This window comes from Ornithorhynchus anatinus, chromosome 13 (genome assembly GCF_004115215.2).
Source record: "Ornithorhynchus anatinus isolate Pmale09 chromosome 13, mOrnAna1.pri.v4, whole genome shotgun sequence".
Taxonomy (NCBI): Eukaryota; Metazoa; Chordata; class Mammalia; order Monotremata; family Ornithorhynchidae; genus Ornithorhynchus; species Ornithorhynchus anatinus.
This window is the reverse complement of record NC_041740.1, coordinates 2,813,990-2,840,665: the sequence shown is the minus strand read 5'-3', so window position 1 is coordinate 2,840,665 and position 26,676 is coordinate 2,813,990. Positions and strand designations below refer to the sequence as shown.

The 26,676-nt window shown below is 52.8% G+C and overlaps 1 protein-coding gene across 1 annotated transcript; it reads left to right on the top strand.

The window, feature by feature from the left end:
* Positions 1-1,129: 1,129 nt before the first annotated feature.
* Positions 1,130-21,412, top strand: ZNF777 (zinc finger protein 777). Its single transcript, XM_029078094.1, has 6 exons — positions 1,130-1,175; positions 8,534-9,295; positions 12,809-12,935; positions 16,052-16,159; positions 18,615-18,848; positions 19,697-21,412. Exons 1-6 carry the CDS (start codon positions 1,140-1,142, stop codon positions 20,926-20,928), a joined length of 2,499 nt encoding a protein of 832 aa, XP_028933927.1. The 5' UTR covers positions 1,130-1,139; the 3' UTR covers positions 20,929-21,412.
* Positions 21,413-26,676: the final 5,264 nt, after the last annotated feature.

The following is a 26,676-nucleotide window of genomic DNA, read 5'->3' as shown; positions in this document are numbered from 1 at the left end:
GAGGGTGACCGGGAGCAAAAAAATAGGCCAACGGTAACCTGTAGCCAAAAATGGGCAGAGGGCAAGCAGAAGCAAAGAGTGGGTGGAGGGCAACCCCTGGGGAGGGACAGCAAAGGGTGGGCAGAGGAGAGCCCTCGGGGGGGGGGGGCGGGGGAGAGGAAAAAATGGGCAGAGGGTGACCAGAAGAGGAAAAGAAAACGAGCAGGGGAAACCAGAAGCAAAAAGTGGAGCCAGGAAAACCAGAAGTGAAAAGTGGGGCGAGGCCCATCCGTAGCAAAGGGTGGGCAGAGGGTAACCTGGAGCGAAAAGCGGGCAGGGGGCAACCCCCAGGAAGGAAGGGGGAGCAAAGGGGGGTGGGGGGCAGAGGGCAGCCCCCCGGAGAGGGGTCAGAGGGCACCCCAGGCCAGAGAGGGGCAGGGGGCGACCCTCGCGGGGGAAGCCAAAAATGGGCAGAGGGTGAGCGGAGCAATAAACGAGTAAATAAAGGGGGAGTGTGCGAGCCCCTCCTGGGTGCGGGGGGCGGGAGTGTGAGCGCCGTTTCGCTCCTACCGGCTGTAGATGGAGCTGTGCGGGAGCCGGGCGGCCGGCGGGACCCGCTCTTCTCCTCCTTCTCTTCCTCCTCCTCCTCCCCGGGCTGCTCTCCCCGTCTGCTGCCGCCGCCGCCGCCGCCGCCGGCCTCCTCCTCCTCCTCCGGCTCCGGCTCGGCGCGCCGTGCCGTGGGGGTCCTGAGGGGAGCGGCGAGGGGAGGGGAGGGGAGGGAGCGGGGAGGGGGCAGGGCCCGGGCCGGCCCGGCCTCCCGCGGCGCAGCTTGGACCAACATGGCAGCGGCCGGCCAGCGCCCCTGCTGAGCGGGACCCGAACGCCCGAACGGCCGAACGGCCGAGCGCCCGAGCGCCCGAGCGGCCGAGCGCCCGAACGCCCGAACGGCCCAACGTCGCGGGCCCGACGCCAGGACCAGCCCGGACCGGACGGGCCCGGAGCGGGAGCCGGAGCCGGAGCTCGAGTGGGGCCGGGCCAGGCCTCGTGGCGGGGTCCCCGCGGACCCCCGCTCCGCCCCGCTTCGCCCCGCGGGCCCAGCCCGGGCCCCCCGCCCGCCGGCCGGTCCTGCCCGTCGGCCGCGGGCCGGGGAACAAAGCGCCATGGCCGAGCCCGCCCCCGCCCCCGCCCCCGCGCAGGTGAGCACCGGACCCCCCCCCCCCCCGGACCGGCCCCCCCCCGACCCGGCCCGAGCCTCGGGGCCGGGAGGGCCTCGACGCTAAGGGACGCGGGGGAGCCACGACACCGGGCCCCGGGCGGCCTCCAACCCCCGGGGGGACCGGCCGACCGCTCCTTCCGCAGCCCCCGGCCCGGGCCGTTGGAGGAGGGGGCTCCCCAACCGTCAGGGGGCTGGACCGAGCGCTCGGGCCGGAGCCCCGGGCCCGGGATGGTGGGGGACGGGGTCCTCGATCCGACGGGGGGATGGACTGAGCGCCCGAGCGGACCCTGGGGGGGAGGGAGGCCTCTCGGGCCGTCGTGGGTATTTACTGAGCGCTCGGACCGGAGGGGCCGCCGGGGCGGGGGGGGGGGGGGGGCCCTCCGTCCGTTAGGTAGTATTTACGGGGCGCCCACTGCGTGCACGACACTGGACTGAGCGCATGGGGGAGGCCGCTACGACGGAGCTAACAAGCAGGGGGGCTCGGATTCCACCCCGGGCAGTGCCCCCTGACCGACTTTGCTCACTGCCCTCAACGTTGGAGGGAGAGTGAGGGCCGAGGGTGGGGGCTTGGGACCCCTGGACCCCGGTGATGAGAAATCCCGGCCGCGGACAGGCCCCCAGGGGACTGGGGGCGACCCCTACCCTCCCCCGGCCCCCCGGACCGACCCCTGGACTTAGGTGGGTGATGCCCCCCACCCCTGCCATCCCTCCACCGCCAGACTGCTGGCCCAGGGCAAAGGCTTCATCAAACCTGGCCTGGGGTTGGCAAGGGTGATACCTGGAGGGACTGATAATAATGGTATTTGTTAAGCGCCTACTATGTGCCAAGCACTGTTCTGAGCACCGGGGCAGACACAGGGTAATCGAGGTGTCCCACGTGGGGCATAGAGGCTTAATCCCCATTTTACAGAGGAGGGAACCGAGGCACGGAGAAGTGAAGTGGCTCGCCCAAGGTCACACAGCAGGCAAGTGGCGGAGCCGGGATTGGTGAACTTCCACCCTGTCACATAGCCTCAGCGACCCGAAAAAACTCTCGCAGTTTCCGAAGCCTCCGTCCGCTGCAGAGAGCTCCTGAGGCCTTGGTTAATCCATCAGTCAATCACTGGCATGTATTGAGCGCTCACTGTGTGCCGAGCACTGTACTGAACGCTTGGGAGAGTAATCTCCTTGTGGGCAGGGAGCGTATTGTGCTCTCCCAGGTGCTTAGTACGGTGGGCTGCACACAGTTGGGAACCCAATAAATAAATACCATCGTTTGCTTTCTTGATTAACCTAATTCGGTAGTTGGTAGGCAAAGAAACAGCAAGGCCGGGTGGATCGAGTACGGGCCCGGGAGTCAGAAGGACCTGGGTTCTAATCCCAGCTTTAGCCTCTTGTCTGCTTGGTGACCTTGGGCAAATCACTTCGCCTCTCTGGGCCTCAGTTACCTCATCTGTAAAATGGGGATTAAGACTCCGGGCCCATGTCGGACAGAGACCGCGTCCGACCCGATTTTCTGCTGTCCATCCCGGTGCTTAATACAGCGCCTGGCACACAGGAAGTGCTTAACAGATACCACAGTTATTATTATTGTTATTATTATAATGCCTGATCCCTTCCCTCAAGGATTTTACAGTGTAGTGGGTTACCAGAGACTGCATTAAAAAAATAAAACAACTCCAGCAACAAAAAAGCGAGGTTAGGTTTATAGAGAGGTTCCCTCCTGCCCTTTTCGCCAACTATATATATTTTTTTTTAATCCTCGAAGAATGGCAAAAATGGAATGTCCTGCCTGCATGGCTTTGGAATCGAGGGATGGAGTTATCCACTGGGGACCCCGGAAAATTTTCAGATCTCATGCCAAGCCTCTGGCCTAGCAGGACGTCTTCGCAGTTTCAAAGTCTTTTTTTTGGAGATTGGGGATGTGTTGCAATTAAATCTGCATCTAGGTCTCCCGCAGTGGACACCCATGCGGTTGAGGAGATCCGAAAATAAGAGCGTATTTCCAGATCCGGCGGGGAAAACCGGCGAGGACCCCTGAATTACCTCTGGATTCCCACTCACATTCCTGACACCAGGAAGTGAAAAGGGGCCGAAAAGGTCTCAGGGATCTGGAGGGGAGAGAAGTAGTCTTTTCCCGACCTGCTTTGCGGGATTTGTTTCATGCTAACTTGGCTTTTTCCTGGGGTACGGGCTATTTGGAATTAAACTGGGCGGCTCCTTTCAGGAGGGAGGCTAATATGCCCCCGGGGGCTTTTAAGCCTTGTCATGTGGGGTTGTGCTAATCCCCTCTTTCTGGAGGCGAGGGGGGCCCTGAATAAACCACTTTCTCTGCTTTTCTTTGGTTCCTCCAGCTACATAATGATGGTTGCCCCCACCCTGTTTCTTACTAGGATGTGCACATCTGGGAGAAAACCCACAAGTAGCCCTCCTTAAATTCTGCCCTCTCCCACCATCCTCCTCCAGAATAGGGGAGGTATTTTCCCTTCTTTTTTTTTTTTGTATTTGTTAAGCCAGGTACAGTACTAGGGGCCGGGGTAGATCATAATAATAATAACTATGGTATTCGTTAAGCATTTACCATGTGCCAAGTACTTCTCTAAACACTGGGGTAGATACAAGGTCATCAGATTGAACACAGTCCCTGTCCCCCATGGGGCTCTCATTCTCAATTCCCACTTTACAGATGAGGTAACTGAGGCACAGAGAAGCAAAGTGACTTCCCCAAGGTCACACAGGAGACAAGTGGCGGAGTAGGGATTAGAACCCATGACCTCTGACTCCCAAGGCCACCCACTAGACCATGCTGCTTCCTCTTGCTCCCAGGCTGGGAACTGATGATTTATTTTTTTTAATGAATTTTTTTTTTTTTTTACTTCTGTCATATTCTCCCAAGCACTTCTTACAGTGCCCTTTCCTTAAAAAAAATTCTTTTTCATGGCATTTTTTTAAAGCTCTTACTATTTGCTAGTCACTGTACTAAGCTCTGAGAAGCTGCAGGCCTGGGAGTCAGAAGGTCATGGATTCTAACCCAGCCTCGACCACTTGTCTGCTGTGTGACTTTGGGGAAGTCACTTCCCTTCTCTGGGCCTCAGTTGCCTCATCTGTAAAATGGGGATTGAGACTAGGAGCCCCACATGGGACAGGGATTGTGTCCAACCCAATTTGCTTGTATCCACCCCAGCGCTTAGCACAGTGCCTGGCACATTGTAAGGGCTTAACAGATAACAGATATCTTAACAGATATTATTAAGTGACTCCCCTTTGAGATTGTAACCTCCATAATGACTAGAAACAAGGGTCTTCCTTCTGTCGCACCTCTCAAGCGATTAGTAGCGTGTTTCATACTGAGAAGGAGCTCAGTACATGGTGTGGGTTGATTACCCAAGGTCCCCCAGCCGACCACTGGCTGGGCTTGGAACTCAAGTGTCCAGACTCAGTAGTTCAAATCAGACAGGCAATTTTATTGAGCATTCCCTCTGCGGAGAGCAATGTACTCAGTATTTGGAAAAGTTCGATAGATGAGGCCTAGTGGATAGAGCACGGGCTTGGGAGTCAGAAGGACCTGAGTTCTAGTCCCGGCTCCACCACTTTTCTGCTGTGGGGCCTTGGGCAAGTCATCTTCTCCAGGCCGGTTCCCTCGTCTGTAAAATGGGGGTTAAGACTGTGAGCCCCGTGTGGGACAGGGACTGTTCAACCTGGTTAACTTGTATCTATCCCAGCTTTTAGTACAGTGCCTGGCACGTAGGAAGGGCTTAAGAGACACCATTAAAAAAAAAACAACATTAAAAGGAAAAAAAAATTACTTCCCCATTGACACGACCACCTCCCAGTAATTCTGGCAGTCGAAGCACCATAAAGACCATCTGCCCCAGCCCCCGACTCCAGGTTGCCGAACAACTAAACTACTCCGAACACATGGCTGCCTCCTCTCTCTCTCTCTCAAGATAATAATTGTGGTATTTGTTAAACATCTTCAAAGAAGAACATCACGCCGTCTCCCAAGGCGGCCCATCCCGGGTTTTTTACCGCCTAAGTAGTGATGAAATCGAGCGCCCTTCTGCTCGAGTTTAACTTCACTTCATCATAAGTGATATATCTGTGAAGCACTTACTACTTGCCAAGCACTGTATTGGATATAAGATCATCGGGTCCCACCTGGGCTCCCAGACTAAGTAGGAGGGAGAACAGGTATCGAATCTCCATTTTACAGATGAGGGAATTGAGGCCCAGAGAAGTGAAGTGACTTGCCCAAGGTCACAGAGCAGACAAAGGGCGGAGCCAGGATTAGAACCCAGGTTCTCTGACTCCCACGTCCCGGCTCTTTCCACAGGGCCGTGCTGGTTCTCTACTTCCTCTTGTTTCGTCTTCAAGGGGATGTAGAGAACAGACTGGTGATCGTTATCTCTGTGTACAGTTATCGGGAGGAGGAATGATATTTATTAGGTATGGGAAGCAATACGGCCTAGTGGATAGAGCCCGGGCTTGGGAGTCAGAAGGACCTGGGTTCTAATCCTGGCTCCGCCCTTTGTCTGCTCTGTGACTTTGGGCAAGTCCCTTCACTTCTCTGGGCCTCAGTCCCCTCCTCTGTAAAATGGGGATTAAGACTGCGAGGCCCATGTGAGACAGGGACTGCGTCCAACCTGATTATCTTCTGTCTACCCCAGCGCTGAGAACAGTGCTTGACAGACACATAGTAAGCACTTAGCAAATGCCATCATTCAGTCATATTTATTGAGCGCTTACTGTGTGCTGAGCACTGTACTGTGTGCTTGGGAGAGTCCAATATGACAATAAGCAGATACATTCTCTGCCCACAATGAGCACCATCATCATCATTTGGGTACTTACAGGGTGTGGTGTGCTGTACTAAACGTTTGAGAAAGCACGCCAGAAGACCTCTAGGAGCTTCCACTCTAATGGAGACAAATGTAAAAACATTTATTATATTATATAATGATTAATATAAAACATTTATTATAGTAATTATGACTAATTGTTAGTACCGTGCTTGGCACACAGTAAGCGGTCAATAAATGCAATTGAATGAATGAATATAAAATAATGATAATTGTGGTAAGTGATAAGTGCTTGCTGTCTGCCAGACACTCTACAAAGTACTGTGGAAGATACAAGGTAATCAGTTTGGATACAGTCCCTGTCCCACATGGGGCTCATCGTCTCAATCCCCATTGTACAGAAGAGGAAACTGAGGCCCTGAGAAGTGAAGTGACTTGCCTAAGGTCACACTGCAGACAAGGGGCAGAGCTGGGACTAGAACCCATTTCCTTGTGAGCCTCCTACTACCTGCAGGCCTCTAGACTGTCAGCTCGTTGTGGGCAGGGAACGTGTCTGCCAACTCTGTTAGATTGTCCTCCCCCAAGTCTCAGGACAGTGGTCTGCGCATGGTAAAGCGCTCAGTAAATACCCTGGATGATGACGAGGGGTGGAAGGGCAACCCAGGAAGTCTCCCCACCTTCTGCTTGGTGTGGCGTTCTCCCCCTCCTAACCGTTGAGCACGGCTCATTTGCAGTTCACGGCCTCTTCCTCCCCACTTGCTCTTTATTGTGGGCCGGGAACAAGTCTTGTGTTTCTGTTGTGTTTCACAGATGCGAGCATGGGGTGTGTAGTGTTCATTAGGTGCTCGATAAATGCTGTTATTAGGATTCCTATTGGAGGGTCTAATAAACTGAGGAAAGGTGGCCCCCTAGCACTAGGATTTGTCCCCATTATTCACCCCTCCCTCAGCCCCACAGCACTTATGTCCATACCTGTCGTTTATTTTGATGAATGTCTGCTCTGTTCATTAGGCCGTACGGCTTCCTACTACCTGCAGGCCTCAAGACTGTAAGCTCATTATGGGCAGGGAATGTGTCCTGTTGTTTTATTGTATTCTCCCAACGCTTAGTATGGTGCTTGGCGCACATTAAGCACTCAATAAATATGATTGATAGTGGAAAGAGCAGGAGACTGGAAGTAAGGAGCCCTGGGTTCTTGTTCAAGCTTGGCCAGCTGTGTGAGGCTGGGCAGGTCACGCTGAGAAGCAGTGTTGCCTAGAGGTTAGAACCTGAGTCGGTGAGTCAGAGGGACCTGGGCTCAAATCCCGGCTCTGCCGCTTGTCTGCCTTGTGACCGTGGGCAAGTACTTTGCTTATCTTGGCCTCAGTTACCTTGCCTGTAAAATGGGGATTAAGACTGTGAGCCCCATGTGGGACACGGACCGCGTCCAACCTGATTAGCTTGTATCTACCCCAGTGCTTAGAACAGTGCCTGGCACATAGTAAGCACTTAACAAATACCAGTTAGGGGAAAAAAAAAGATCACTTCCTTTCTCTATGCCTCAGTTACCTTGCATGTAAATGGGGATTAAGATTGTGAGCTCCATGAGGGACACAGACTGTGTCCAATTTCTGATTAGCTTCTATCTACCTTAGTGCTTAGTACAGTGCCTGGCACAAAGTAAGTGATAAACAAATACCATTTAAAAAAAAAAAACTCACCTCCCTCTCTGGGCCTCAATTTCCTCATCTGTAAATTGGAGAGAAGACAGCTGCTCTCCCCAACTGTTGGATTGTGAGCCCCATGTGGGGCAGGAACTGAGTCCATTCCGATTATACGGTCTTCTCCCCAGCGTTTGGCACAATACTCAGGGAGTTTTTAATCTAGCAGAGGAGACAGACACGGAAATAAAATACTCATGGGGGAGGTCTGTTCTGAGCGCTGAAATAAATACAAGTTAATCCGGTTGAACACAGTCCCCGTCCCACACGGGGCTCCCAGACCAGGTAGGAAGGAAGAACAGGCATTGAATCCCCATTTTATGGATGAGGAAACTGAGGCCCAAGAAAGTTCCTTGCCCTTTCGAAGAGATATAAACCCCAAGGTATAAAGTACCCTTCCACTGCTGTGTTATCTCAGTTAGTCGTCGCCATTCGCTCTAATAAATGCTTTGAGAGAAGACTCGTCATGAAAATGTATTTATTTCCAGACTGTAGGCTTGTTGTGGGCAGGGAATATGTCTGTTTATTGTTATATTATTCTCTCCCAAGCGCTTAGTACAGTGCTTTGCATACGGTATGCACTCAATAAATACGATTGAATGAGTGAATGAAAATGCTCACAAGCCCTGAACTCCCGTAGTGTAGCCCGACTCCACTCCTGCCCTTGCCTTGGGGGCCGATCGTTTGGATTTACAGAGCATCCGCTATGTGCCGAGCGCTGTGCTGAGCACTTGGGAGAGTCCAGTAGGGGTGGTAGACACCGAGACCTGCCTTCAAGGGGCTTCCGGTCCGTCTCCGGTCTCACCGGTTCGCCATTTGGCCCTCAGTCCTGTCTTTCGATTTTCTTTCCTCACTAACAGGCCCAGGAATCGGACATGGCGACCTCACGCTCCTCGCCCTTGGTGCCGCCCACTCTTTCCCAGCAGGAAACCCTGCTCCGATCGGCCACGGTCTCCCCACAAGGACTACCATCTGCTGTCCCCCTGGAAACTCCCTTCCTCCCCCGGGCTGCACCCAAAGGACTCCTGCTCCGATCTCTGGCCAGTTCTGAGGGAGAAGAAACCCCTCTCCCGATGCCTCTTGTTTTCCCCAGAGAGACTCTGCCCCCCTCACCTCCTCCTCCTGAGCGAGGGAGCCCACCCCAGACACCCCCCGTTCTCCTCAAGGAGCCTCCGCTCCTCTCCCCGGCCCCCCGAGAACCAGAAACCGTGCTCCCATCCCGCCCGCTTCTTCCTCAAGGAGCCCCCCGCCCCACCCCCCGGATTCCCGATCCCCGGCCCCCCGCCCCGCCCCCGAAGGAATCGCCCCTCCAGGCGGCCGAGATCTCCCTGCTGGCCGTGGTGGCCGCCGTGCAGGCCGTGGAGCGCAAGGTGGAGGCCCAGGCCGTGCGGTTGCTGAGCCTGGAGGGCCGGGCCGGCTCGGCGGAGAAGAAGCTGGCCGACTGCGAGAAGACGGCGGTGGACTTCGCCAACCACTTGGAGGGCAAGTGGGCCGTGCTGGGCACTCTGCTGCAGGAGTACGGGCTCCTGCAGAGGAGGCTGGAGAACATGGAGAACCTGCTGAAGAACAGGAACTTCTGGATCCTCCGCCTCCCTCCGGGCAGCAACGGCGAGGTCCCCAAGGTGAGCGGGGGGGGGGGGGGGGGGACAGCCATCGCCGCCGGATCTGGGGCAGAAACGGCGGTGGTCGGACAGGTCGGCTCAGGGCCTCCAGGAGCGGCAGGAAAGGTGCAGAGAACGGCTTTGGTCGGGGAAGGTGATGCTGATAGTAGCAGCAGTCACTGCAGCTTTTGCGAAGCACTTCCCGTGCGCCGAGCACTGTACTAAAGATCTGGGTTCTAATCCCGGCTCTGCCACTTGTCTGCTGGGTGACCTTGGGCAAATCACGTCCCTTCTCTGGGCCGGGGATTGAGACTGTGAGTCCCATGTGGGACAGGGACTGTGTCCAACCCGGTTTGCTTGTATCCACCCCAGTGCTTAGTACAGTGCTGGGCACATAGTAGAGCGCTTAACAAATACCATCATTATTATTATTATTATTCTCTGGGCCTCAGTTACCTCATCTGGAAAATGGGACAGGGTCTGCGTCCAACCCGATCATCTTATATCTACCACAGTGCTTAGAACAGTGCCTGGCACATGGTAAGCACTTAACGGATGCCATCATTATTATTAACATTATTATTATTATTATTATTATTATTATTATTAAGCGCTGGGGAGGATGCTAGGAAATCAGGTTGGCCCACATTGGGCTTCCGGGCTTGAGTAGGAGGGAGAATTTGATCCCTATTTTGCGGATGCTGAAACTGAAGCACCAGGAAGTTAGGTGACTTACCCACGGTCATGCAGAGGGCTCGTGGAGGAGCCGGGATGGTGCCGGTTGGTCTGCTTTCATTCCTTGCTTTCTCATCTGCCCGGCCGGGCCCTGGAGTGCGGAGGAGGAAGCAAGTTTGCTGTTTGGGTAGCAAACTGCGATGCTACCAGGTTCGGTCATGATCCGCACCTGGTATGAAAAATGGGTTCCGGGAAGGAGATTTTAAGTGTCGATTCTACCCAGATCCAGTCCGCTCCCTCCAAGTCACCGGTAAATTTTGAAATGGTGAAGGTGGACACCTGCAAGCTAGGAAATGGGAAGATAAAAATAATGATGACAATAATTATAATAGTAATAACAGTGGTATTTGTTCAGAGTTTCTTTTTTTTTCCAATGTTATTTGTTTAGTGGTTACTATGTGCCAGGCACTGTACTAAGCCCTGGGGTAGATACAAGCTAATCAGGTTGGACACAGCCCATGTCCCACTTGGGGCTCACAGTCTTAATTGTGAAGCAGCGTGGCGAAATGAATAGAGCAGGGGAGTCAGAAGATCGTGGGTTCTAATCCTGGCTTCGCCACTTGTCTGCTACGTTCCGGCTTCACCACTTGTCTGCTAAGTGACCTTGGGAATTGAGGGTGTGAGCCCCATATGGGACAAGGACTGGATCCAACCCAATTTGTATCCACCCCAGCGCTTAGTACAGTGTCTGACACATAGTAAGTGCTTAACAGATACCATAATTATTAGTATTATCATCTTAATCCCCATTTTACAGATGAGGTAACTAAGGTACAGAGAAGTGAAGTGACTTGCCCAAGGCAGACAAGTGGCAGAACCGGGATTAGAATCCAGTTCCTTTGACCCTCAGGCCCAGGCTCTTTCCAGTAGGCCAAGCTGCTTCCCTACTGGAAAGACCTATCCTTTTTGGTCCGAATAAAGTCGAAAGCCACGGCCCGCAGCAAGCTGCTCGTCCAGAGCTGGGGCCGAACGGCGGATTTGAAATTAGAGTCAGCTGTCCTTTTTCCTCCCCTCTTTCTCCTCCTTCCCACAGAAGGTTTTCTAGTTGCCCCTGTCGAATCGCTTCGTGGACCCATTTTACCACTCTAGAAAACAGTCAGCCTTCTGGGGTTTGGTTGGTGATTCCGCAGTGTGGGCGGGTTGGAGACCCCTGTGGAAGAAGAGGATGAAAAATGCAATCACTCAATTCCCCAAGGGAGAAAAGGGAGGAAAGAAAATGATTAAGAAGGCACTAGGGGTGAGGAGAGTCAGGGCCGACTCATCCAATCCCACTTGGTTCTGTTCGGCCATAATGGCTTGTTTTCGGCCTGCGTTTGGGCAAGGGCACTCACAGGGAATTAGGAAACTGTCAGGGAATTAGCAAGTGTGAACCTATCGAATCGAATACGATTAGACTGTAAGCCCGTCAGAGGGCAGGGACTGTATCTGTTACCGATTTGTACATTCCAAGCGCTTAGTACAGTGCTCTGCACATAGGAAGCGCTCAATAAATACTATTGAATGAATGAATATGGGGGGCCCGAGCACTAACAATAATAATAATCATTGGGGTATTTGTTAAGGCTTACTCTGCACCAGGCACTGTACTAAGCTCCAAGATGGATATGAGCAAATGGGGTTGGACACAGTCCCCATCCCACATGAGGCTCACAGTCTCAATCCCCTTTTTTTTTACAGACGAGGTAACTGTGGCGGAGAGTGAAGTGATTTGCCCAAGGTCACATGGGAGACCAGTGGCAGAGCCAGGATTAGAACCCATGACCTTCTGACTCCCAGGGCTGTGTTCGATCCACCGCGCCACACTGCTGCTTTTCTGCTAGGCTTCGCGTGGGGCTCCGTTTCTGTCCGAACCCTTTCCGTGTTGGAAGAGGGGAGAGCGAGGGATGGTGGGGGGAAAAAATTCCTTCCTTTCATCTCCGAGAGTCCAGTGGCTTTATTTCAAAGGAAGCCTCCCGAAAAGTAACCTACATTTTGCCGGTTTCCCGAAAGACTCTGCTTTGGTGAAAAAGAGTGGGAGAAACAAGCTGATAATCTCAGCCCGGTACATTGACTTAAAGTGGGCAGTGGAAGCTGTGAGCAGAAGGCAGTGGCATCATATTGAGTAGCATTTACCGAGCGCATTCGGTGTGCGGAGCACTGTACTAAGAGCTGAGGAGAGTTCAGAAGAGTTAGAGGATGGGATACTTGCCCTCAAGGGCCACTTCAGCGGGGTGGAGAAGGTCGGGAAAGCAAGTCTTTTTGACACTAGGAACGGGTTGCCGATACAACTCCGAGGGACAATAATAATCATCACTGTGGCATTTTGTTAGCCCCTTACTATGTGCCAAGCACTGGGGTAGATGCTGTCAGATCAGTTACAGGGGGAGAAGAAGCGTGGCCTTGTGGGAAGGGCATGGAGCCTAAGAGTCAGAGGACCTGAGTTCTAATCCTGACACCGCCCCTTGCCTGCTGGGTGACCTTGGCCAAGTCGGTGGACTTCTCTGGGCCTCAGTTTCCTCACCTGTAAAATGAGGGGGTTCAATACCTGTTCTCCCTCCTACTTACATTTTTTGAGCACTTACCGTGTGCAGAGCACTGTAGAAAGCGCTTGGGAGAGGGCAGTGGAATAGTAAGCAGACAGATCCCCTGCCCACAACGACCTTAGACCGTGAGCCCCATGCGGAACAGGGACCATGTCCGACCCGCTTACCTCGTATCTTCCCCAGCGCTAGCACATAGTAAGCGTTGGACAAACCCCTCCGATACCGTCAGAAGAACCGTGGATGCCCTTTGGACGGGCTGTGATTTTGGTGGTTGCAGGTGCCGGTGACGTTTGACGACGTGGCGGTCCATTTCTCGGAGCAGGAGTGGGGCAATCTCTCCGAGTGGCAGAAGGAGCTGTACAAGAACGTGATGCGTGGCAACTACGAATCCTTGGTGTCGATGGGTAAGGAGCGCCTTTCTCCCCCTGCCGGAGGCGCGGCGGGGCCCGGGAGATTGTTCGGCTTCAGTTTTCTGTTCCGCAAATCTTCGGTAATCCCAAACCACTGGGATTTAGCCGGGGCCTGGGAGTGTGGGAAAAGAGTACACACAGTTTAACACTCAATAAATACGACTGACCGAATGAATAATAATAATAATCACAACAAAAATCAAAAAGGGAAGACTGTTCATTAAGACGGTGAGCTCCATGTGGGACATGGACTGTGTCCAACCTGATTAGCATGAATCTACTCCAGTGCTTAGTACAGTGCCTGGCACGTAGTAAACGCTCGCCGAAGACCAAAATTATTATCGTAAAGTGCTTTTCAATGGGTCTTCAATTTTAAGGTTTCCTATTGAAATATCCAAATTCTTGTCTTTTAGGCAAACACCTCTAAAACTAGCTATCTGTATGCCAGTGTATCTTGGCTGACAATAATGAAAAGGGCATTAGAAAGCCTTTCAGGAAAGAGCAAGGGCCTGGGAGACAGGAGACCAAGGTTCTAGTCCCAGGTCTGCCACTGGCCTGCTGAATGACCTTGGGCAAATCACTTAAAGTCTCTGGGCCTCGGTTTCCTCATCTGAAAAATGGGACTTCAATACCCGATCTCCCTCCCTCTTAGATGATGAACTCTTGAAGTAAAAGGTTGTGTCCGATCTCATTATTTAGCAAGAGGTAAGTCCTCACTAAATGCTAAGTACTAAATAATAAATAATGAGGAACAGCGTGACTTAGTTTCCGGGCCTGAGCGTCGGAGGGCCTGGCTTCTCATCTTGGTTTTGCCAAATCCTTGCTGGGTGACCTGGGACAAGTCAGTAGTGGAAAGAGCACAGGCCTGGGAGTCAGGGGACATGGGTTCTAATCCTGGCTCTGCCGCGTGTCTGCTGTGTGACTTTGGGCAAGTCACTTCGCTTCTCTGGGCCTCAGTTCCCTTGGTTGTAAAATGGGGATTAAGACTCTGAGCCCCATGGGGGCAGGGACTGTTTCTAACCTGATTACCTTCAGTAAGGGCTTAAATACCATTACCAAAAATACTACAAGTACCACTAATAGTAATAGTAATAATAATTATGGTATTTGTTAAGCACTTGCTATGCACCAAGAAGGTCATCAGGTTGGACACAGTCCCTATCCCACATGGGCCTCACTGGTTTAATCCCCATTTTACAGATGAGGTGACTGAGGCACAGAGAAGTAACTTGCCCAAGTTACCACTATTACCAGCCCCACCACCATCTCCAGTTTACAGATGAAGTAACTTGAGGCACAGAGAAGTTAAGTGACTTGCCCCAGATCCCACAGAAGACAAATGGCAGAACCGGAATTAGAACCCAGGTCCTCCTCACTCTCCGGCCTGTGCTCTATGCACTAGGTCATGCTGCTTCTCTCTACTTTATACTCCCCTAGGGGTCCTTTTCCTTGTAGTTTGTAGCCACTTGGAGTGCAGGAACTTGATTTTGAAAATGCCAAAGAATTCCAGCTCTCTTTTTTCCAAGCTCCTAAGGGGAGGGATGAGTGTGGTCATTTAAAATGACAAATAAAATGACTCCTCCTGGCCTGCCCAGAGAGAACCTTATGCCAATAGTGTACACCTTCATTCATTCAGTCATTCATATTTGTTGAGCGCTTACTGTGTGCAGAGTACTGTACTAAGCACTTAGAAAGTACAATTCGGGAACAGCAAGAGACAATCCCTCCCCGACGACGGGCTCACAGTCTAGAAGGGGGGAGACGGACAGCAAAACAAGTAGACAGGCATCAATAGTATCAATATAAATAAATGGAATTATAGATATATACACATCATTAATTAAAAAAATAAATAAATAGAATGGTAAATATGTACGTATATACTTAAATGCTGTGGGGCGGAGCGGGGTGGGGGTGGTAGAGCAGAGGGAGGGAGTCGGGGTGATGGGGAAGGGAGGAGGAGCAGGGGAAAAGGAGACTCAGTTTGGGAAGGGCTCCTGGAGGAGGGGAACTTTCAGTAGGGCTTTGAAGGGGGCAAGTGAGCTAGTCAGTCACCTTTCTGGAGAATGGCATATTTGTACCCGTACCGTATAATGCTCACCCAAGAGCTAGTATAGTGTTCTGCCCATAGGAAGTGCTCAACGAAGGGAAGCAACACAGCCCACTGGATAGAGCATGGGCCCGGGAGTCAGAAGAACCTGGGTTCTAATCCCGGCTCTGCCACTTGTCTGCTGAGTACTCTTGGCCAAGTCATTTCACTTCTCTGGGCCTCAGTTCCCTCATCTGGAAAATGGGGATTGAGACTTTGAGCCTCATGTGGGACAGGGACTATGTCCAACCCGATTAATTTGTATAATAATAATTTGTGGCATTCGTTAAGGGCTTTCTATGTGCCAGGCACTGTTCTAAGTGCTGGAGTGAATACGAGCAAACTGTACCTACCCCAGCACTTAGAACATGGTAAGCGCTTGACAAATACCATTAAAAAGCAAAAAAAAACCCAAATCCTCTAGATTGTCAGCTTGTTGTGGGCAGGGAACGTGTCTCTTCTATTCTACTGTCCTCTCCCAAGTGTTTAGTACAGTGCTCTGCACACATTAAGTGGAAGCAGCATGGCTTAGTGGAAAGAGCCCAGGCTTGGGAGTCAGAGGTCGCAGGTTCTAATCCCGGCTATGCCACTTATCAGCCGTATGACTTTAGGCAAATCACTTAACCTCTCTGTGCCTCATTTACCTCATCTGTAAAATGAGGACGAAGACTGTGAGCCCTTCGTGGGACAACCCGATTACCTTGTATCTACCCCAGCGCTTAAGAACAGTGCGTGGCACATAGTAAGCGCTTACCAAATACCAACATTATTATTATTCTCTGTGCCTCAGTTACCTCATCTGTAAAATGGAGATGAAGACTGTGAGCCCCACGTGGGACACCCTGATGACCTTGTATCTATCCCAGCGCTTAGAGCAGTGCTTGGCACATAGTAAGCGCTTAACAAATACCATCATCATTATTATTATTATTATTAAGCACTCTATAAATATGACAGACTGAGAAATACCATTGATGTTGACCATGTCCCGTGATGCGTCTTCTTGCCTGTTCCCAACCAGACTATGCAATTTCCAAGCCGGACCTCATGTCTCAGATGGAGCGAGGGGAGAGGCCAGGGCCCGGGCAAGAGCCGGAAGACAGTGAGATGCCAACGGACCCCAGCGCCGGTGAGTGCCAACCATGGCCGGTTTCTGGCCAACCCCCCCGGCAGAGACCCCTGAACCCCTCATTCCCGAGAGGGGCAGAGGCTCGGCCAGCCCAATTCGGGACAGCCACTGGAATCCAAAAGGAGTCAGTCAGTCAACCATACTTATTGAGCGCTTATCATGTGCTGAGCACTGAGCTCATGGAGAGTCCAGTAGAACAATAAACAGGCTCGTTGCCTGTCCACAACGAGCTTATGGTCTAGAGCCGGTGGTAGCATCTATGGGCTGCTTCCCATGTGTAGAGCGCTGTGCTAAGCGCCAGGAAAAGGAATAGTCGTGGTGGGAACTCTGTAGCAGCCACTGTACTAAGCGCTGGGGTAGACACCAGCTAATCAGACACAGTCCATGCCCCTTGTGGACTCCCAGTCTTAGTCTCCAATTTACAGATGAGGTAAATGTGGCCCAGAAGGGAAATGGCTTGCCCAAGGTCCTACAGGAGAAAGGTGGCAGAGCCAGGATTAGAACCCCGGTCTTCAGAGGACTCCCAGGCATGGGCTCTTTCCACTAGGCCACGCTGCCTCCCTATAAAATCAGAGCTTTCAATTGAAGGGGCGATTCTGAGTTTTAGATTCAGGAAACCAGGGAAGGTATTTTAGGTGGGAAGAGGAAATGACAGCAGTAGGGGTGGGGAATGGGAGGTCTGATCCTTTCCTAGAAGCAAACAAAACTCCCGGACTTCAAGGGAGTGGACCAAGGTAGTTTGTGGGAAATTCCCAAGTGAGTTTTGACCCCCAGAGCCAGGGCTGCATCTGTCCTTTAAGGTTGGAGTTTTCCTTCGATCCTTCGCCCTCCTGGGACCTGAGATAAATGGATGGGGTTTCATTTTATCTCCCTTCCAGCTACTCTTGAGTGTAAGTCCCCAGGCCCTCCTACAGAAAAGCCTCTACAACGGCCAAACACATTGCTCCGCTCCCACACAACTCGGGCTTAACTGTTCCAGCACATTTGTTTCTGTGAATCTTGAACTTCTGGGATGAAGTAGGAGTCTTTTTGGAGTCTCATTTTCTCGTATTTGTAATACACCGCTTGTTCTGCTCCCCATGTCGTGTGGCTTTTTAGAGCCAGGGTGGGAGAGGCGTGGTGGTGGTAAAGTACTCGGAAAAACATTTCAGAGATTCCGACCTTAAACTTAAGGAAAGTGCTTCGTTCAACGCCTCATTTCCTATGGCATCTCTCCTCCGGAGAGCTCAAATTACTCTCTGGAGCCTCTGGGGGCCTCTCTCTCTTTCTTTTTTTTCTTTCCCCTCTCCCCTTTCACCTGGGTAATGGTGTCAAAGAGGCAAGCTCTCCTAAGTGGGACCAGGATAATGTGCCTGGGGCTTCCTTGTGTGGTCGGTGCTTGAGGGGAGCAGAGCACGGCGGGTAGGGGCGGGGCGGTAGTCCATACCTCCGTCTGAAACCCAACCTACTCAGATGGCTGTCTGTGTTGAAAAAGCCCAGGGCACAGTTATCTTGATGTAGAAAACACACACTCATTCCCCCCCTTGCCCCCCCCCAAACATACTCTTTATCCCCACTAGAAATCTTTATAGGCACAAAGATTTTCTGTAATGGGGGACATTAGCTATATAGACATTCATATCACTGTTTTCAAAACAAACACACACACACAATTTTTCTTGATTCAGCCAGCGCGCACACACAAACAAATGCCCCCACCCCCATATACACTTTAACCCCACTAGAAATCTCTTCAGGCACAAAAATTTTCTCTATTGGGGGACTTTAGCTATATAGACATACGTATCACTGTTTTTGAAACAGATACACAAGCACACACAGAATTTTCTTCATTTCCACCAGCCAGCACACACACACAAACACACAAAATCTTCATGATTCAGCCTACAAATGTACACACACACACACACACATATGTAACCACCCCCCCCCCCAATCTCCACTAGAAATCTTTTCAGGCACCAAGTTTTTCCCTATTGGGGGACATTAGCTATATAGAGGGTCATATCACTCTTTTCAAAACAAACACACACATACCCACCCACCCCCTCCGCCCTCACCCACCATCCCTACTAGAAATCTTTCCAGGCAGAAACCTTTTCCTATTTTGGGGGGCATTCGCTACGTAGACATTCCTGTTACGATATATGCCCCCTGCCACTTCCATGACATTGAGCATCACATCATACAGTTGACTGACTCAGTGACTGATTGAGAGACGGCAGGGAAAGCGTCTGTTAAATTGTTATTCAGTCCTCTCCCAGGTGCCCAGTACAGTGCTCTGTATACAGTAAGCATTCAACAAATAGGATCGACTCTCTGACTCCAGAGTCTGTTTGGCCTTCAGGGAAGATCGGAATCTTTGAAACCCCGAATTAGCCTCTCACAAGATCCCCCCTATTTGGACATGAATTTTCTCTTGACTGTCCTCCCCGTTTCCCTTCCCCGCCCCCAGCCCACGATGGGATCGTCATCAAAATCGAAGTCCAAGCCAACGACGAAGGGCCGGAGACGGCGGCCTCGCCCGAGCCGCTGGCGGGCCAGGTGGAGGATCACGGCTTCCAGGACGTGGACCCCGGGGCCTGCTGCGAGGAGCCCCCCGCCATGGACTTGCCCCCCGAGGCCTCACCGCACAACGGCCGGGAATTTGACCTCAAGCAGATGTTGGCTCACCAGAGAAACTGCATAGGTGAGAAGGGGTGGTGATCACCCAAGGCTCGCGGCGGGGACAACCGGGAACGTCATCCGGGACCTTTGGGCCGCCCGGCCGGAGGCCAGGTCTACCTGGTGGCCGGAGGGCCCAGGGGCAGCCGTCTCCCGAGGCCTTCCCATATGGGTGGCGGGGCCAAAGGAGACGCCAGCGGGGCAATTATAGTAGGATTCTTTGAAACGACTTTCCGTGGCACTGAGGATGCCCCAGAAGATCAAGGAGAGGTCTGAAAATTTTATCACTATGATTTAAAAAAAAATTCATTCATATTTATTGAGTGCTTACTGTGTGCAGAGTACTGTGCTAAGTACTTATTATTATTGTTGTTTTATCATAATAGAATAATTTTATTCCACCTCTAGACTGTGAGCTTTTTATGGACAGGGATTGTATCTACCATCTCTGTTATATTATCCTCTCCCAAGCGCTTAATACAGTGCTCGGCATATAGAAAGCACTCAATAAATATCATTAATTGATTGATCCAAAACCCCCTCCCCGCCCCAAAAATCGCCCATGGGATGATGGAGATTCCTCTACCTTTAGAGAAGCAGCATGGCCTAATGGATAGAGTACAGGTCGGAGAGCCAAGAAGGTTCTAATTCCGACTCCACCGCTTGCCTGCTGCCTGACCTCGGGCAAGTCGCTTCACTTCATCCAGAAGGCGCGGCCACCTCCCCCTGGCCGTCGGGGTGCCCGGGGAGTGGGGCAGAGGGGGGACCATCCGACTCCCCACCCCGCCTCTCTGGGTCAGGACCCCCCAAGTTAAGGCGATCCCCCCGTCGCCGGTGACCGTGAGCCTGATTTCTCTCTCCCTCTCCCAACAGCTGAGGGGATCGTGATCAAGACCGAGGAGCAGGACGAGGAGGAGGAGGAGGAGGAGGAGGAGGAGGAGGAAGAAGAAGAGGAGGACGAAGAAGAGGAAGAGGAGGAGGAGGAGGAAGAGGAGGAGGTGGTGGTGGCGCCGAACCGGCTGCAGCTCCGGGGAGCCCTGTCGGGGAGGTTGGAGGCCCCCGTCCCCCGGGGACCCCCGCAGGGACTGAGGCCCCCCACCGGGCGGGGCGGCCCCCCGCCGCCGCCCCCGCCGCCGCGGCCGGGGAGCCCTCCGGGCAAGAGGCCGGGGCCCCCCGCCCCCGGGGACAGGGACCCGAGCGAGGGCCGGCCCGCGGGGGGCCACCAGCGGAACCGGCGTGGCGAGCGGCCCTTCACCTGCGTCGAGTGCGGCAAGAGCTTCCGCCTCAAGATCAACCTGATCATCCACCAGCGGAACCACATCAAGGAGGGGCCCTACGGTTGTCCCGAGTGCGAGGCCAGCTTCCGCCACAAGCAGCAGCTCACCCTCCACCAACGTGTCCACCGGGCGCGGGGCGGGGGCGGGCCGCCCCCGCCCGAGCCGGCCTTCGGCCCCAAGCGCTCACTCAAGGCCCGGCCCAAGAGCCCCGGGGGCGGGGCGGGCGGCCCCAAGCCCTACAAGTGCCCCGAGTGCGAGAGCAGCTTCAGCCACAAGTCGAGCCTGAGCAAGCACCAGATCACGCACACGGGCGAGCGGCCCTACACCTGCCCGGAGTGCAAGAAGAGCTTCCGCCTGCAGATCAGCCTGGTCATCCACCAGCGGGCACACGCGGGCAAGCACGAGGTCTCCTTCATCTGCAGCCTGTGCGGCAAGAGCTTCAGCCGCCCCTCGCACCTGCTGCGTCACCAGCGGACCCACACCGGCGAGCGGCCCTTCAAGTGCCCCGAGTGCGAGAAGAGCTTCAGCGAGAAGTCCAAGCTGACCAACCACTGCCGCGTCCACTCGCGGGAGCGGCCCCACGCCTGCCCCGAGTGCGGCAAGAGCTTCATCCGTAAGCACCACCTGCTAGAGCACCGGCGCATCCACACGGGCGAGCGGCCCTACCACTGCGCCGAGTGCGGGAAGCGCTTCACCCAGAAGCATCACCTGCTGGAGCACCAGCGCGCCCACACGGGCGAGCGGCCCTACCCCTGCACCCACTGCGCTAAGTGCTTCCGTTACAAACAGTCGCTCAAGTACCACCTGAGGACTCACGCCGGGGAGTGAGGGGGACGCGCCCCCTCCGCCCCTCACCTCCCCGCCCGCCCCCGTCGGCGGGAGATGGGGACCACCCCTGCTCCTCTCCTGCGCCCCTTCCGCCGCCCTGGGAGAGAGCCAGGCTCTGCCTCTCGGGGGGTGGCCGGGAGAGGACACCCCTTTTCCGCAGCTTCCGCGCCCCCCCCGGGAAGGAACGTGGTGGGGGGGGTGGAGAGGGCGAGACCGGACGTCTTCTGACTGCCCCCCGCCTCACCCTGGGGACTCCCGTGGGCCTGGGAGGATCCCCCCCTCCCACCCCCTACTGCTCAGGCTTGTTGATTTCCTTGACAATAAAATGGATGAAATGAATCAGCACGGGGGGAGTGATTTGGCTGTCAGACTCTGGACCCCAGCCAGAGCCCGGCCCGGGGCGATTTAGCTGGGGATAGAACTTTATAATTACCTTTTGGATACTCTGGTTCTATTTGATAATAATAGAATAATTTTTAAAAGATGAGTGTTTCCTGTTTGTTGTTTTTGATTTTTGATTGTTTTGGGGGGGAGGTGGGAGGGAGGAGGCGTGGATCCGGTGGAGGGGGAGGAGACGATGACCCAGAATGCTGAGAAAATCACCGGGGGGTGGGCGGGGTGGGGGGCTCCCATTCTTCTCTCGGAACCACCCCTGAGTGCAGGGGGCCTTGGGGGATTTTTACAACGTTTGAGATTTGGGAAGCAGCGTGGCCTAGTGGAAAGATCCCGGGCCTGGGAGCCAGAGGTCTTGGGTTCTAATCCACTTGTCTGCTGGGTGACCTTGGGCAAGTCACTCCACTTCTCCGGGCCTCAGTTACCTCATCTGTAAACGGGGAATTAAATCCCCCTTCTTTTGATTTAAGACTGTGAGCCATACGTGGGACAGGGACTGTATCCCGTCTGATTATCTTACGTCTACCCGAGCGCTTATAACAGTGCTTGACACATAGTATGAACCACTTGACGCTCAGCCCCTTGTCTGCGGTGTAATCTTGGGGCAGTCACTTTTAACGTCTCTGGGCCTTAGTTTTAATAATGTTGGTACTTGTTCTCATCTGTGAACCGGGGATGAACTATTATTCATTCCCTTTAGACTGTGAGCCCCATACGGGACAGGGATTGTGTCTAACCTAATTGTATTGTACCCATGCCGGCGCTTAGTACAGTCCTTGGCACATAGTAAGTGCTTAACAGATGCTGCCTCAATCACTATTATCATTAGCGTTCCCCACACCCAGGTGATCCCAACAGGCGACTCAGCCCTTTCGAATACTTACCGAACTTGGCATCACGGAGAACTTGGATCCGTCGCGAGCCTCCAAGAAGCAGCAACAAGGCCAAGTGGAAAGAGCCGGGGAAGCCAGGACCCGGGTTCCAATCTCCCAGCTCCACCGTTTATCTGCTGTGTGACCTTGGGTGAGCCACCTCCTCTGTGCCTCGGTCACCTCACCAAAAACCGGGAATTAAATCCTCCTCCGATTTAGACTGTGATCCCTATGTGGGACAGGGACTGTGTCCGATCTGATTAACCGGTGCTTAGAACAGTGCTTGAAACATGGTAAGTGCTTAACAAATATCATTTAAAAGAAAAAAAAAAAGGCCCCGCCACCATGTCAACAGATCCAGCAAGCGGGAAGAGGAACAGTCGATGGGGAATGAGAACTCGGCAGGCTTCTACCACCAGACCGGCAGCGCGTAGGGGACCCGAAACTCAGGAAGCGGAAGAAGTGAGGCTGTATCCGACCCGATTGATTGGCACAGAGGAAGCGCCTCACGAATACCACGGTCGTTATTGTGTTTATCACCACCTGAACACAGTGGAATTTTGAAACCAAAAGCCCCAGACCCACTGGGTCTTGGAGAGAAGTTGTGGTGACCGGGGTGTGGCTTGATCCTCTCCCGGGTCAGTGAAATTTACCAAAGAGACCCGAAAAGCTCCCCTGAGTTTTGAACAAGATGCTGCCATCTGCGGGGCAAGGGATGGCACCGCCTGCCCATGGTTCTGTCTTAATATAGACGCCCTGAAAGCAACACAGTTTGGCCTGTGTGGTTGCCATGGCAACCTCTGCTGTTCATGACATCATGGGGGGATGCGAGAGTGGTAACCTCAGGCGGCTTTTTTTTTTTAATTTATAAAACTAGGAAACCAGACGAATGAAAACAATGGAAATGGGCGCGCTGGTGTGCCTGATCGTTTCCTTGAATGTGGGGGGATCTGGGCTGTCTTCTCCAAAAAATAGGGCAGATTCCCCCCCTCTGAAGAAGCAGCTTCCCCCCGTTCCCCCAAAACTGGAAAAAGGGCGAGGGAATCGATTGATTTTTTTTTTTTTAAAATTTTCCATCTTCTAATGCTCTGACCAAAAACTCTGGTTTCTGGGGAGGCCTGAACGCCACCCCAGAACCTTCTCTGTAAAATCAAGAGTGGAGACGCTTTCAGATGTCCATTTTTCTTTTTTTAGTAAAGGCTGTTTATTACAGAACCCCGATTACGAGGAGCTCGTATAACATGTCCAATGTGTACGAATAAAATTACTATTAATATCGAGTATTATCCTTGCCAGGCCCAGTAACTCTGAGGCGGGACGCCCCCTGGTGGTGGTTTAGGAGAAGCCATCGAGGCGGGTCCTCGGAGGGGAGGCCCCTCGCCCCTCCCCCCTCCCAACCGTTATGACCGTTATGCTAATGAGGGTCCCTCCTGCGACGTCACTTCCTCTCTAGCCTCCCGGCCAATAGGAAAGCAGTTGAGGCAGTTGTTCTGACAGGGAGAGGCCGTTGACCAAGATCTGGGTGGCCATGATGGGTGACAGGAAAAGAGTCAGGGTCAAAGAGTTGAAAAAGTGCCACTTCCATCCTCTCCCCTCGTCGACCATGGGGCTGGGATAAAGCTTTTGCCGTCCAAATGGAGGGTGGTGATGGTGGACGGGCGCCCGTGCCCCTTCCCCTCTCACCCCAGGACTTGGGAGCCTGTGAGGAGACGGGGCTTGTGACCCTGGAAGAAGTCAAGGGCGTCATTTTTCTGGGCCTGAGAAGGGCAGTTGTTTATGTGGGGGAGGAACTTTATTTGTGTTTCTCCATTTTCCTCTCAATATGGAGTAGCACTTGTGACCCACCTCCACCCACAGGAAATGAGGGAGAGCAGAAGGAAGGGTGAGAAGAAAGGAGAGCTTAGAGGGAAGGAAAAATCAACAGAGGAGTGAGACAAGCTGTGAAAAGGGCCTCCTGTTTGACGATGGTCCTCCGCTAGATTGTCAAGGCCTTGAAGGCGAAGACCATGACTCTTTTACTCCATCCTACGCTCTTTCAGTGCTTGATAAATACAATGGGTCAACTAGATTGTAGAGGTCACAGTGCTAGGCCGGCTGGAGGGGAAAAGAAATAGGCAACTCCAGCTTGGCGTTTTGTGAGAGAGCCAGCTTTTTGTTTTGAATCTGCAGAAATGCTCCCCAAAGTCAGAGAGCCTACAAGTTGGAGCTTTATCGACCACGTGGGGAGGAGAAGGGGAGAGGGCCTGAGGAAGGTGGGAGGTGAGGGGAGGGAGAGCACGCCATGAGAGAGAACTGAGGTAGGAAGGAAGGACAATCTGGGGGGAAGACTCATCATCACCCTTATCAGAAAGGGCAGGGAGAGATGGCTCAGCTGACGATGCCTGATTTATCAGACCAAAGTCAACCTGGTCTTCTTAGCCAGCCTCTTCGATCAGACCCCAATTCTCCCGACCTTCAGAGCTTTCCTGAAGTCACATCTCCAGGAGACCTTTCCTGATTAATCTCTCATTTCCCCATCCAGTATTCCCAACTCCTACCTCAATTCTTTTGTGCCCCCTTACTCACTTTTTAGGTACTTACCTTACAAAAACCATTACTTCTATCTTTAACATCCATCCCCTGCCCCTAAGCTCTACAGGGACAGGGATCAATTCTCCAAGCGCCCAGTACAGTGCACAGTCAGTGGGGGCTCAAGAAATATAATTGTTTGATGGATTAGATTTGCCCCAGGAAAGGTGGAGCACAACACAGCCAGTAAGAAAACGGGCCCAGGGGCTCTGAAATTGGTGCCCAGAGACACGATCAGGCCAAAGCATGTAATCAAACACAGAGCTGGATAGGCCCTGACAGCCACTCCATTCCTTCACACACACCCAGAGCTGGGTGAAGGGAAGAGACATCAGAGGGGGAAAAGGACAAGAAAAAGACATAAAATGAGTTTTAAAAGACGTGAGGCAAGCGGAGTTGTGGGGACTGGGAGGAAAGAGAGGGCTCATTGGAAAGGCGACACGCTTCGCTCTCCAATTCCAGCCTGCCTGCATTCCCTGTGTCACGAGGCGTTTTTGATCACTAACACGACAGCTAAACTCATTCTGTAACTCTGGGTGGAGGAGGAGCTTCTCATAAGGGGGTTGGAGGGATGGGAAGGGTGAGTGAGCCAAAACTCATCAGAAACCAGTGGGCAGAGACCATGAAAAATTGTCTTCTCCCGGAGCCAAGATCAGGACAAACTGACTTTGGCACAGCTGCTTGACTTTTCTGCTCCAAAGAAAAACTTGTTCTCCAGCCCATTTAGGGTTTTGTTCTTAACACCCAACGTCCAAAGCCTCTCCCCCGGTCTACCACAGAGCCTTCGGGTAGGACGGGGAGTCTGTCCGATCTGCTTGTATCATATCAATCCCAGTACTCAGAATGGTGCTTTTGCACATAGTAAGCGCTTAACAAATACCGTTACTATTAGACTCCTTTAGACTGTAAGCTCACTGTGGGCGAGAAACACGCCTACCACCTCTGTTGTACTCTCCCAAATGCTTAGCACGATGCCCCGCATACGGAAAGAGCTCAATAAATATCACCGATTAAGACTGTGGCTACACTTTTATACCAAAGACCCCCCTGCGGGCCTTATGTTTAGTTAGAGGGCTCTAAATACAGGTTCCTCAAATCTTTTCTTGGTTTTCTTTCCTCTCCTGCTAACTACTTAGCACCAGAAGAGAATTAGGCAGCTCAGGATGGACCCGCTGTCAACCCAGAATTTCTGGCCTCTCACAACTGAAGCAGCTACAACTGTGTGTTTCCCTCAGGAGCAGAGTGGAAAAGTAGAAAGGTCCATCTTTCCCAACAGAATGTAAAGTCTGTGAAGGCAGGGAAAAGTGTGTTTCTGTTGTATCGTTCCAAGGGCTTAGTACAATGCTTTGGCCTGGGAACCACGGAAGCGTGGACTTTCAGAGACACTGACCACAGAGTTGTACCCGAGTCGTGTGTGGCTGCGGTTGCTTGATTAAAGTGTGTTTAATCGCCTCACAGCGAGCCCTGGAAGTAGAGCTAAAGGGGTAGCCCATTTGACTGCAGAGCAAGATTCTTGGTTCAAATGCAGGTGTTTCCCCCGCCTTGTCAGCCTGTGCTTTATCCCTAACCTCTGTAGTTTCACCAGCCCCTTTAGACCTTTCTTCTGGATCTCTTTACCACACTAGTTGGCCGCTAGTATTTTCAAGTTTCCAGTTGGGGGTAGTCACAGCCAACAGCTATATTCTGAGTTGGCTGCTAAGGCCATGCAATTGTGAGGAGTGCTTTCGGCCTCGGGGAATTGGAGAGATTGCGGGTAAGGGTAGGGTAATACGGTAACAACCATTATCGGTGATGACAACCACATCCCATTTCTGCTGTATCCCTCCCTGTAACATCATTTGTGGATAGAAAAGATGGCTTGGGGGGGTGTGGAAAAAAGGGTCCAAGCATAACCACATCTAGCCGAGAGCATACG